Below are 13042 nucleotides of genomic sequence, written 5' to 3'. Positions count from 1 at the left end.
TTTTCTATCCTGCATTCCACCTATCTAAATGGTGATTGCTCACAAGCCATAAAACTATAAGATATAGGAGCAGAATTAGGCCATCGAGACTGCTCTGCTATTTCAGCATGGCTGATCCAATTTTCCTCTCAGCCCCAATCTCTTGGTTTCTCTTCATATTTCTTCATGCTCTGACCAATCAAGAATTTGTCAACCTCAGCCTTAAATATAGATAAAGACTTGGCCTACACAGATGTCTGCAGCAAAGGATTCCACAGATTCACCACTCTCTGGCTAAAGAAATTCCTCCTCATCTCCATTCTAAAAGGACACTCCTCTTTTGTTAGACTTTGGTCTTTGATTCTCCCACTATAGGAAACATCCTCTCCACATCCTCTCCATCAAGGCCTTCACCATTCAATAGGTTTCAATGAGGTCACCCCTCATTCTTCTGAATTTTAGTGAATACAGGCCCAGGGCCATCAAACTCTCTTATGACAAGCCATTCAATCCTGAAATCATTTTCATGAATTTCCTTTGAACCTGCCCCCCTCCCAGTTTCAGCATATCCTTTCTAAGATGAGTGGGCCAAACCTACTCCCAATACTCCTTGAGGCCTCACTTGTGCTTTATAAAGTTTCAATATTACATCCTTGCTTTTGTATTCTAGACCTCTTGAATGAATGCTAACATTTAATTTGCTTTCCTCGCCAGACTCAACCTGAAAATTAACGTTTAGTGGATCCTACACAAGGACTCCCAAGTCCCTTTGTGTCTTGGTTTTTTGTATTTTCTCTCCATTTAGAAAATACTCAACCTTTTCATTTCTTTTACCTAAGTGCATGACCAAACACTTCCCAACACTATATTCCATCTGCCATTTCATTGTCCATTCTCCTAATCTAAGTCCTTTTGTAGCCCCTCTACTTCTTCAAAACTACCTAACCCTCCATCTATCTTCATATCCTCTGCAAGCCTTGCAACAAAGCCATCAATTCCATCACTCAGATCATTGACATATAATGTAAAAAGCATCAGTCCCAACCCAGACCCCTGTGGAACACCACTGGTTACTGGCAGCCAACCAGAAGAGTTTCCTTTTATTCCCACTCTTTGCTTCCTGCCAATCAGCCACTGCTCTATCCTTGCCAGAATCTTCCCGGTAATACCACGGCCCATAGCTTGTTAAGCAGCCTCATGTGTGGCAGCTTGTCAAAGGCCTTCTGAAAATCCAAATATAAAACATCAACCAATTCTCCTTTGTCTGTCCTGTTTGTTATTTCTTCATAGAATGCCAACAGATTTATCAGACAAGATTTTCCCTTGAGGAAACCATGTTGACTATAGCCTATTTTATCATGTGTCTTCAAGTAACCTGAGATCTCATCCTTAATAATTGACTCCAACATCTTCCCAACCATTGAGGTCAGACTAACTGATTGAGGGTCTACAGATTCCTTTCTTCTGCCTCTCTCCCTTCTAGAAGAGTGGAGTGACATTTACTATTTTCCAGTCTTCCAGAACCATTCCAGAATCTAGTGATTCTTGAAAGATAATTACTAATGCCTCTACAATCTCTTCAGTCACCTCTTTCAGAACTCTGGGGTGTATGCCATCTGGTCCAGATGACTTAGCTGTCTTCAAACCTTTCAGTTTCCCAAATAACTTCTCCCTAGTAAAGGTAACCTCACACACTTCAAGCCCCCTGACTCCTAGAAATTTCACCATACAGCTAGTGTCTTCCACAGTGAAGATTGATACAAAATAATTATTCAGTTCATCTGCCATTTCCTTGTCCCCTATTACTACCTGTCGAGTGACATTTTCTAGTGATCCAATATCCAGTAAAGACATGTTTTTCTATTTGCTCTAGCTATTGCATGGGACATTTCAGCTTATAATCAATCTGTACTCAAGGTATTAATTTTCTACCTTTGCATATTTCAGAATTACACAAATTACATTTATCCACTAAACCGTCAAGGAAATGCTGATACACTTAGGCATAAATTATTTTACAACGGCTGAGAAGTTATTTTCAAGAAAATGTTTAGTTATATATTGCTAACATAAACATTATTTGACTCTTCATCCTACCGTTTTGGCTTTCATTTATTTTGACTTGTTTTGGTGCTTTGTGATTCTGTCTTGCTTGGTCCTGAACAAGCTGAATCTTCTGACGTTCCCGTTGATATGTTAGTAAGCAAGACAGTCCTTGCTCAAAGCAGCCATAAAACTTGGTCACAGACACGCAGGCAAATCTGAATGAAAATAAATTGAAGGTTGACAAAAGGAAATGCTGGCCTTCACCAGTGGTTAATAATGTTCACGACTAAAGTCCACTAAAATAAAGAATGCTGGGGATGGAACAAGAAACTCTGGAAACCATATGGAACATATTAAAAAAGCATTTTCATTGCAAAGCTTCACTATAGAATATACAAAAGGATCCAAATTCAAAGATATGCACATCCAATTCATGGTAACCCTTGTTGTCTGTTATTAATTCAATTACTGGAAAATCAGAAGCAAAAATGACATAAAAACTCCAGTTTAGAATTCCTGTGGAATCAATCACACACCAGAATGGTGCTACAAAGTATTTAACTTTACATAATGGACCTAGAATTTGGTAATTTAACAGAACTTACTATTAACTTTGAAATGAGTAAATATCCAAACTCAATGACTGTTAGATTTAAAACTGTGTTTAATATCTGTGGTTAATATAACAGTATACAGCTGGACAACTTTAGGTAACAACTTTTAGCATTTCCAGCAAAGTTCTAGAGCAGAAACATAAGAACCAGGTACTGTGGTAGGTAAATATATTTCATATCTTTGTAGCTTTCCTGTTTATTAAAAGTTTTAGGCTTATTCTGTGTAAGTTTATTTCTTGGCAATTTTGAAGGATAATGACACTTTCTGTATAATTAGTGTCTCTTTAATTAGCAGGTTAAGGAGTGTATGTTCTAAAGCAAAGGCAAAAATAAACACAAGTAACACTATGGGAGTATCCCTTTATGGGTAGAAGTTAAATTTATGTATATATACTCTTGCTAATTGCTCCTCCTATACATTCTCTTACCTGGTGTGAAGAGGATCACCTGTCCATGTACCCTGCTCTTCTGTCTGCTGTTCTGTCTGTGTTTCACCATCGATGGTGTCCTTCTTTAGAACAGCACCTCCACCCTACCAAGGAAAATGCAGAGAAAGGAACAGGTTAGAAAAGCAAAAAGAAAACCCATGCAGAATTGAATGAAAATATTTGTGTCAAGATCAGCAGAGTAATGTAACATCTGAGTTTTTGTTTTGAAATTAGTGCAGGAATAGTGCATAAACTATGTGAAATAATCTTGATTTGTTTCGATGAAGGACAATGGTAGGCTAAGAATTTAGAGTATAATCCAAATATGAAGGGTCACTGCTGATTTTTACTGATCAGAGGAAGTTCTTGAATATATTTGTTCTGTCCACATGACAGTGAATGTTGATATAAAGTTCCTCCATACAACTCCTAGTTCCAAATTACTGTACCCTGTAAAAAAATTATTTCTACAATGTAAGTGGTTGTCCTTACCTAGTGAAAGTTGACAAGGGTATTTACAAACCAGAAGACAATACCTATACTGTGTGTATTCCAGTACAAGATGATAATTGCAAAAAGACTTTTTAAAAGACTTTTTACCCTTCTTTCCATATTGGAGCATCTAAACATGGTTACAACACTTTGCCAGTCATCTAAAGTGAAAACAGCTAATTCAGTAAAAGTCAAGATCTCTAGGCTTGTAAAAGTTAGTGTATTTAATTATTGGCTTTGGCTCAATCATCTCTAATTTCCTCTATATCTAAATTAATAATTCAATTCAGTATCATGGAAGTATTGCAGTGATTAACATTTGGAAATTTAGTTAAGACATTAAAGTATGATTTCACTGTTCTCTCTGATGTACAGGTCTAAAAGAATTAGGGAGTACTGCAGTCAAAATATCTACCTCTTCATCAACACAACTACAACAGATTAACTGTTCATTCATCTTCCGGTTTAAAATGGCGCTACCAAAGATATGAGACAGCTTACTGGTAGTTCAAAGGCAAAGGAAATTGATTAAAAACATTATTAATAACACTTTTTCGGAAGTAAGTTGTGGTAAACTATCATCACAAATAATGAAGAGGCAAGCAAAGGCAAAGCAAATTCATGAGATGTGCCCTGCAAAGTCGATGCACTTGGGGGTTGGAGCCGAGCTGTTTGGAGTGGACAATTTGGACGGGAGACGATGGGATGGAGTGTCCCAATGCCTGTCCAGCCTACCCAGATGCAATGGCATGGAGGGGAGAAGATGGGATGGAGGTCCCAATGATTGTCCAGCTTACCCAGGTGAGACGGTGGATTGTTCTAAGCACCAAGCCAAATTGGAGAGGTTGAGTACGGCTTCTTCAGCAGTGAAATCCAGTCTGAAGCGAATCGCCAGGAAGCATGTTCTAGCCCTGGAGCAATTCGCCACAGTGAGGCCCAGGTCCTAATCAGAGGTACAATACACTGTTTGGACAATCTAAATGCTGGCCTAGATAGACTGAAAGGCAGGGTGTCGGCGAGGTTGGATCCCTCTGGGCATCGAACCGATTTGAAGAGGCCGAGAACAGCTTCTCCAGCAGTGAAATCTAGGCCCGGAGCAATTCGCCATGGCGGGACCGGGTCCTAGTGCAAGGTTTGGACAATTTAAACATGGGCCCAGATAGTCCGGGGGCTCCTCTCTCTGTGACACTAAGGCCTCTGGCTGCCATGCTTCGTGTTTGCAAACTCTGTGATGATTTGCCCCACTAATGTGATTACTGAATACCAATGCTTTGGGCCTACGCCAGGGATTTGGGTCTAAGGAATCAATTTGGTTTGGAATGTTGCTGTTGCTGGCTTCTATTATTTGCATTATTTGATTTGTGTTTTTCTTCTCTTTTTCTATGAGCACTGCAAGTTGGTCTTATTTTTTTAATTGGTTTCTTTTGGGTTCCTTGCTTTGTGAATAAATGCAATTTGAAACTTAGAATCTCATGGTCTCTTGGATCTTGTCAATTGCTGAAGTGAATACCCTTCAGAAATACTTTGTGGACTGTGAGACAATTTGGACATCCTGTGTTATATAACAGAATGGTACAAATAAAAGTTTTATCCTCTGTGCTCAGGAAAATGCAAGAATTAAATTTTGAGAAAGACTTACTCTCTCTCCCTGTGCCTCGACCTGCTCCAAATCACTGTCTTCTTCCTCATTGCTTTCCTCTGTATCAGCCTCTTGATGCTCTTTGATAACCAGTCTCTTTAAGGATTCCTTCACAGAGCAGTGATAGCATTCTACTTATTCATCACATGAGATATACAGCACAGAAATAGGCCATACAGCCTAACTTTAATCATAACTCCTGCAGTCTGGCTCCATTTGAGTGAGCTTCTTCCCATCTTTCCTCATTAAATCAATCAGTGTCATCTCTATTCCCTTCTCCATCATAAACCTCCTCTTAGACTTATCCATGGTCACACCACTGTGGCAGTGAGTTCCATGTTTCAGTGGTCGCCCTCAGTTTTCTATTCTCAAATGTTCATCTTTTCCAGATGAGTATATGTCACATTTCTGGCATCACCCTTACAAATCTGTCATCTCTATTGCCTCAACATCTTTCCATAATAAGGCTACAGAATGTTGGAGACAACACTCCAAGTGGAATCTAATGAAGGGTTGATACAGTTGAGCATAAGTTCCCTACATCTTTTTAGAAATAAACAGCATCCTGTTTATTTTATGGCCTTGCTAACCTAAGGTGCAACTTTTAATGGTTGTTATATTTGTTCCAGAGACTCCTTTGTTCCTCAATGACCTTGTGCCTTCCAACTAAATAAGTAACATTTTGATCATCCTACCAAAAAGCATTCCATTGTATTTATTGATATTATACCACTCCTGTCAATTAATTGCAATTCTGCAAATATATCTTGCATTTTGTTGCAATTCACTTCTAGTGATAACTCTAAACTTAATTTTATTTCACCTCCAAATTTAGAACTATGCTCATTATTTCAATGTTTAAATTGTTAATGTAAATTATAAAGCCTAGTAGTCCCTTAACTGTTAACTGACCCACTTCTTTTCGTTGTGAATTGCTATACTACTTCTTTCTGATTTCTGTCTTCAAGCCAGCTTTCAATCCATGATGCAATTTATCTCCTGACTTCAAGCTTTCTTACTTTACTTATTGCGTAGTGTTACGCCTGTGCCCCAACTCTGAGGGGCCGAAGGGTACAAAGTAGCCCCCTCCTTTTTGAGAATCGCAAGATCACTATTAATTCAGGTCAGGAGACTCAGGAAATGAGAGAAAGACACGCAGAATCCACAAGGGGTTTGGAATGTCCTGGCCCCTCAGCGATACAAAGCCACGGGAAACGGCCATTGTCTCTTGGAGACGGAATTGTGTATCAAGTACTGTACTATTTATTTGAAGCCCTCAGGGAATGACCAAAAGTGGGCTGGTTGAGGGGTGGCATCATTCCAATCTGATTGACATCTGAGACCCCGTGAGTAAGGATAAAAGAAGGTCTGGGAAACAACCCCTTTAGACGCACCAGGAGAAACGCTAGAAATCCCGTGACAGTGTTTAATAGCGACAGCCGGTGGAAGGCCCACGTGTGTCCTTTCCCGTTGCCCAGGATTGAGGCCTTACCATGGAAGACGGCTTAGCTAAAGAAGAGATCACCACCGACGACATTTCAAAGGATCGACATCATAAAAAGGAAAACGGGCAAGTTCTGAAGGTCCGTCTCTCTCTCCAAGCAAAAGCTGCAGCCTGAATGAACTAAAGTGACTTTTATATTTCCATTGGACAATACATTATCCCCTAGACAACGATAGAGCTACTTCTTGTTGATTGTTATTATACCTGCGCTTTTAGATTTAGTATTGACGACGTATATTATCGGTATGTTTGCATTGATATTATTTTTGTGCATTTTTATCAATAAATACTGTTAGAAATAGTACCATCAGACTTCGACGGACCTCTCTATCTTTGCTGGTAAGTGACCCAGTTACGGAGTACGTAACAGTAGTATCTTATTGAAGGCATTTTGTAAATCTAACTCAATTACATCCACTGTCAACTCTCTCTGGTATCTCTAAAACAAAATCAATTAAGTTGGTTTAAAAAGATACACCCTTTTAAACTTCTACTCTCTTTCAGCATCATCTTTAATTACCCAGGTACGACCTTCCATTAGCTATCTGCCAGTTTTCCAACTCTAATCTTTAACTGTAAAATTATTAATTATACATAATGAACATTCCCTGATAATGAAACAACAAATGACTTAATGCTTCCATTATCTCCCCATAGTTTCCAATTGTATCTTGTTTTCTCTCATTTCCAATTCTGATGAAGGATTTTCAATCTGAAATGTTAATTCTGGGTTTTTTTTCCCCACAGGTGCCCCAGAGAGTGTTTCCAGCATTTTCTGCTTTTGTTTTAGATTTCTAGCACCTGCAGTTTTTTTGATTTTCATTAAGATGTCAATTACTAGCCTTGAGCAAGCAGATGATGAATAAGTAAATTTTACTTACCTTTCATCTTTGATAAAAACAATACCACTTACTGCCTCTTTTAATACACGCTGCTTGGGGTCAATCTGTCCATCGCTCATCTCTGGATGAATAGGACTCCCCATAAAAGTCTGTGACTCTGAGCTGTAACAGAAGCAAGTTTGATCTGCAAATCCCAACTACAATTGTTCTGGAATCATCAGAGAATGAATATGGTACTCAGGCTCTCACCCACCTCAGCTCACCCTTCCTTTTCAGATATTCTAATCGAAATTTCCACTGTCTCCCATGGGTCTTCGCTGTCTGCAGAGCGAAGATAAAGTACCAAAAGTTTAAAACTAAAGTTTTCTCATTGATATAGTGCACAATGACCCTCGATGTTTACTCGGTGTTCATAACATAATTCTCTGGAGTGTCTGGGTGCTTTAGTATTATCATTAGCACATTGGAATACTGCAAACATAACTGAATGGCAATTTTATTGAATGCATGGCTATATAATGCATCTAAATTTCATCCCTGGATTATGCTGTGGACTTGCATTATTTGCATGCACTCATCAGTACTCAAAATCACATACCATTAGCTTTGTAAATAACTTCTCCCAATTCAAGATTTGTCGTTCCCGAGCAAGCCACTTGGCCTAAAAAAAGAGAAATTTGTAAGATGAAAGGCATCAATTAAAACACAAAATACTGGAAATGCTCAACAGCACTAACAGGGCTGGTGGAAAGAGAAAAGGGTTGATGATCTTTCATTGATCTGAATAGTGAACCCTGATTTTTCGATCCACTGATATTGCTTCACATGCTGAGTACTTACAGCATTTCATGATTTCTGGTTTCTGGCACCTGCAGTATAATTTCTCTGGATCAATAGATAGCATGTCTTTGAAGAATAATGTTTTTTAAAAAATTGAATTCAGAGCCTCTTTGCCACTTTTAAATGAAAGATCTTGTCCACATAATAGGTACTGGTAATTAAAGATCTGTTTTTAAAAAATTTTCTGAGCAGTCTATTATACTTAACATAGATTATATGGTAAAGGAGAAACATTCTTAAGAATGTAGGGAGCTGAGAATAGTTATAAGAAAACAGAGGAAAAGAAGACAAAATATTATTTAGCCAAAGCTAATAGGACAAGTAATAAAAGGCAATTGTAATTAGAAAGCACAACTGCATTTTATTCCCACAACAGAGAGAGTATTATCCAAATACAGAGAGAGTAATGTCTCTCTTTGCACCAATATGTTCACCAGACTGAGGTGACCTGTCTTTCAGCACAACTAATAATCAGCATGGGGCTTTGAGTTTGGAGGATTTGCTATCTTTGTCTAGCCAACGTGCTTGGTATTTGAATTCACATAATGTGAGAAAATTTACCTGACTATCAAGTAGCTGCAATTTCCTCAGTGCTACACTGAGCTGATGCTTTTTCCTGGAAATGAGAAACAGAAATGTTTTGTTAAAATAATTCCTTACAACACTTTCCCTTCTGGGAACAGACACAAAATAATTATTTTCAACTCTGTCTATCGAAGTCAGTTGCTAGGTTAGGGTTGGCAAAGCCCCATCTGCACATTTATGGATAGATGAAGGTCACACTTTGCTGCATTTAAAAAAGCACTTCAACATTTGCCTCCATCGTATTAAAATTCACCCCTGTTGTCTAGAGTCATGGTTCTTCTGTCCTGAATAAGATTCACAGCTCATGATGACTTGTTTTCCTGTGCAGCAGCAAATTCAGAATACATTTTAATCTAAAAGACAACAAGGAGATATTATCCTTGAATACTTCCCATTATGTGGAAAGCATGCACTTATACCTCTCATGATTCACATATATGTGCTCCAGGATTTCTTTCTTTTGTTCCCATGGAGTGGCATAGAATCGTGCAAGACGAACGAGCTCGGTGGTCGGAGCGAACATGTCAGAAGCACTAGGTCAGAAACACAAAATGGGTAACAGAGCAATAGAATCACAAAGTAAACTCATTTTCTAGTATCTTAGCCAAACATTTATTTTTTCCATAAAATGGAAGAATTGAATCTACGTACATCTACTTGAGCACCCCAAGGATTAAAATGTTAATGGGTGACTCCTTACCAAAATTTTACACCATGGAAATGAAAAAGAAAAGTAATAATTAGTTAAGCTCGGATTTTAAAAGCCTAAAATTGCATGAAAAGAAAATACAAAAGGGGGCAAAGCTGGAAGTTCAGACAACTAAGTTCCACATACCAACACTGATGTGTTGCCACAAGAAAGCAGCATCCATCATGATGAAATGAAATGGTGGCACAGACCTGACAGGCCGAATGGCCTAATTCTGCTCCTATATCATATGATCTTACGATCACTGAAGACCCCCACCATCCAGGCCATGCCTTCTTCTCGTTACAGACAGGAGGTACAGAAACAGAAATGCCTTAGGTCCCACACCATCAGGTTCAGGAACAATTATTATCTTACAACCATCAGGCCCCTTGAACTAGGATGGATAACTTCATTCACCTCTTCTACAACCTATAGTCTTACTTTTATTTGCACAGTCTTATTTTGCACATTAATTGTTTGTCTGTCTTTGTCTGTTTCAGTTTATGTATAGTTTATTACAAAATTCTACTGTAAAATTTCCTATAAATGCCTGCAAGAAAATAAATCTCAGGGTAGTATATGGCAATATATATATACTTTGATAATAAGTTTACTTTGAACTTTGACTTAGTAAGGTAATGGCTGATTCTCAACATAGCTCCACTTGCCTGTGCTAACTCAATATCCTTGGATTCCTTTAATATCAAAAGATGTATCAAATTTCCAGCTTCAGCATTATCAATGACTGAGCCTCCATAGCCTGCTTGGCTAGATAATTCCGTATTTTCACTAAATACCCAATCCCTGGTTGAGATAATCCTGCCAAGTGAAACAAATAATTCCAGTAGTGGTTTGGTCCTGATCCTCAATTCCCTCCAATCTGTAGATAGATAGATAGATACTTTATTCATCCCCATGGGGAAATTCAACTTTTTTTCCAATGTCCCATACACTTGTTGTAGCAGAACTAATTACATACAATACTTAACTCAGTAAAAAAAAAAAATATGATATGCATCTAAATCACCATCTCAAAAAGCATTAATAATAGCTTTTAAAAAGTTCTTAAGTCCTGGCGGTAGAATTGTAAAGCCTAATGGCATTGGGGAGTATTGACCTCTTCATCCTGTCTGAGGAGCATTGCATCGATAGTAACCTGTCGCTGAAACTGCTTCTCTGTCTCTGGATGGTGCTATGTAGAGGATCTGTAGTCTTGATAACTGATTTACTTCCCACTTCAAACCAATAATCTGATCTGCAACCCAACCCCTACATTTTTAAGTAAATTCTGTCAATCTCTACACCTAAATTAAACAGACTTTCAGAAAAATTGCCATTTTCAGTTCCTAATTACAATTCTTTCAAACAACTACAATTCTATCTATCCACACTTTAAACTATACAGTAGGTCCATTTCCATCACCAGCCACCAGCTACCATCTCCTTCCACTCATTAGGCTTCAGCTCGAGCCTGATCTGATCACGAACAACACACTCCAAACCACTCTGAAAGGGTCAACAACTGGAGTTATAATCTCAGAGGACCTAAACTGGTTCCAGCACATACTGTAGGTGCCATTACAAAGAAAGCTGGGCAGCACATCTATTTTCCTAGAAGTTTGCGAAAATTCAGCAAATCATCTAAACCTTTGATAAACTTCTACGGATGTGTAGTGGAGAGTATATTGATTGTTTGCATCACGTCCTGGTATGAAAAACACCAATGCCCTTGTATGGAAAAGCCGACAAAAAGTAGTCAACATGGACCACCCCACCACTGGGCACATCTATACAAGGCACTGTCACAGGAAAGCAGCATCCATCATCAAGACCCCCACCATTCCAGCCATGCTCATTTCTCACGGCTATCATTAGAAGGTGTTACAGGAGCCTCAATACCCACACCACCACGTTAAGGAACAATTATTATCCCTTCTCCATCTGGCTCTTGAACCAGAAGGGATAACTTCACTCACCCCATCACTAGAGACTCATCTTCAAGGACTTCTCATCTCATGTTCTCGATATTTATCATGTGTTTATTGATTTATTTATTTATTCTACTCTTTATATTTGTATTTGCATGCTCTGTTGTTTTTCTTTTCACATTGATTGTTTTCTGTCCTGTTTGGCACGGTCTTTCATTGATTCTATTATGTTTCTTGTATTACCCATACAAAATTGAATCTTAGCATTGTATATGGTGACTCATCTGTGCTTTGATAATAAATTTACTTCGAACCCAACTTCAGAAAAGAGTAGCATGCAAGCACCTCTAAATGACAAATGTTTAACATCATCAGAGTCAAACAGGCTCTCTTTGAGGCAAATTTTTTCATGATATTTGAAAATAATGATAAAAACATCTTTGTTGATAACATAGCCTTACAAGCTCACACTATGGGAAGTGGTGGCTTCATATGATGACAATGCTTACCATCCAATAGAAATGTGTTGAGCCAGAGATGCATATTGACTTCAGGAGAAATGTGTCTCCTTTCCACCCACTCATCATTGATACTCCACTGTTAGCACCATTCCAACATTTAGGTTTCAGGGTATCATTATTTCACAGGAACTAAAACTCATGTGGGAGAAAATGAGGATCGGCAAAGGATGCATTCTTGCAGCAACTGGTAAAATTCCGACTTCATCCATTCACTGCCGTCATAGAGAGCATCCTCACATCAGCCATTACCGTTTGGCTTGGTGAAGCATCATCCAAAACTATGAAAACTATAGTGAACTATCAGCAGAAACATCTTTAGCTGCAGTCTACCATCACTGAAAACTTGTATGTGTCCAGGACAAGGAAACAGGCAGGAAAAGTCACTGGGACACTACTCACCAGGCAAACTGCGTTTTCCAAAAGCTTCTTTCTGAAAAGTGCTATAAGGATCTTAAAGCAAAACCTTCACCCTGTCTTTGAAGTTTCTTCGCCCCAGGCAGTTAGCTGATCAACCATTCTAATTAGATCACCCCACCCCTTCTGTTACTTCAGTTACTGCTTTGCATTGTAAAGCCATAAAACCATTTTAATAAGCTGTTTATTTATAAATACGTTCTAGTAAGTACATACTTATGAACATTTATCTCAGATCTGTACTTACAACCATATTTTTACAGAATTGTTCATGTGAATGTATATGGTGAATAAAGTTGATCCTTGAAGAACAGGTTCAGCAATTTTAACAGCAGTTGTGGATCAAAAAATGCCCAGCCAAGATCAGCTAACTTCCTCACAACAAGTTCCTACAAACAATAAGACTATTGTTTGTAGGAACTTGCTGTAAGCTCCTTACAGATGAACAGATCATCTGTTTCAGTGAAGTTGATTTGAGCAATAACTACAGATTCATGAAAATACTTCTGCTCTAATTTA

The 13042-nt window shown here is 38.4% G+C and overlaps 1 protein-coding gene across 4 annotated transcripts in view; it reads right to left on the bottom strand.

The window, feature by feature from the left end:
• Positions 1-13042, bottom strand: part of LOC140729510 (uncharacterized) — a 57671-nt gene that overhangs the window by 23845 nt on the left and 20784 nt on the right. For 3 of the 4 annotated variants that reach the window (XM_073049307.1, XM_073049308.1, XM_073049309.1), the window contains exons 5-12: positions 9389-9502; positions 8946-9000; positions 8143-8205; positions 7798-7865; positions 7616-7706; positions 5199-5306; positions 3068-3171; positions 2077-2240 (exon numbers count right to left, since the gene is read on the bottom strand). In XM_073049307.1, coding sequence (XP_072905408.1) covers positions 2077-2240; positions 3068-3171; positions 5199-5306; positions 7616-7706; positions 7798-7865; positions 8143-8205; positions 8946-9000; positions 9389-9502 — 767 coding nt within the window. Of the gene's footprint in view, positions 1-2076; positions 2241-3067; positions 3172-5198; positions 5307-7615; positions 7707-7797; positions 7866-8142; positions 8206-8945; positions 9001-9388; positions 9503-12508; positions 12562-13042 lie in introns of those variants that run through there. The other variant, XM_073049310.1, reaches the window with a different exon arrangement.

Source organism: Hemitrygon akajei, chromosome 6 (genome assembly GCF_048418815.1).
Source record: "Hemitrygon akajei chromosome 6, sHemAka1.3, whole genome shotgun sequence".
NCBI lineage: Eukaryota > Metazoa > Chordata > Chondrichthyes > Myliobatiformes > Dasyatidae > Hemitrygon > Hemitrygon akajei.
This window is presented reverse-complemented; position numbering and strand designations above follow the sequence as displayed.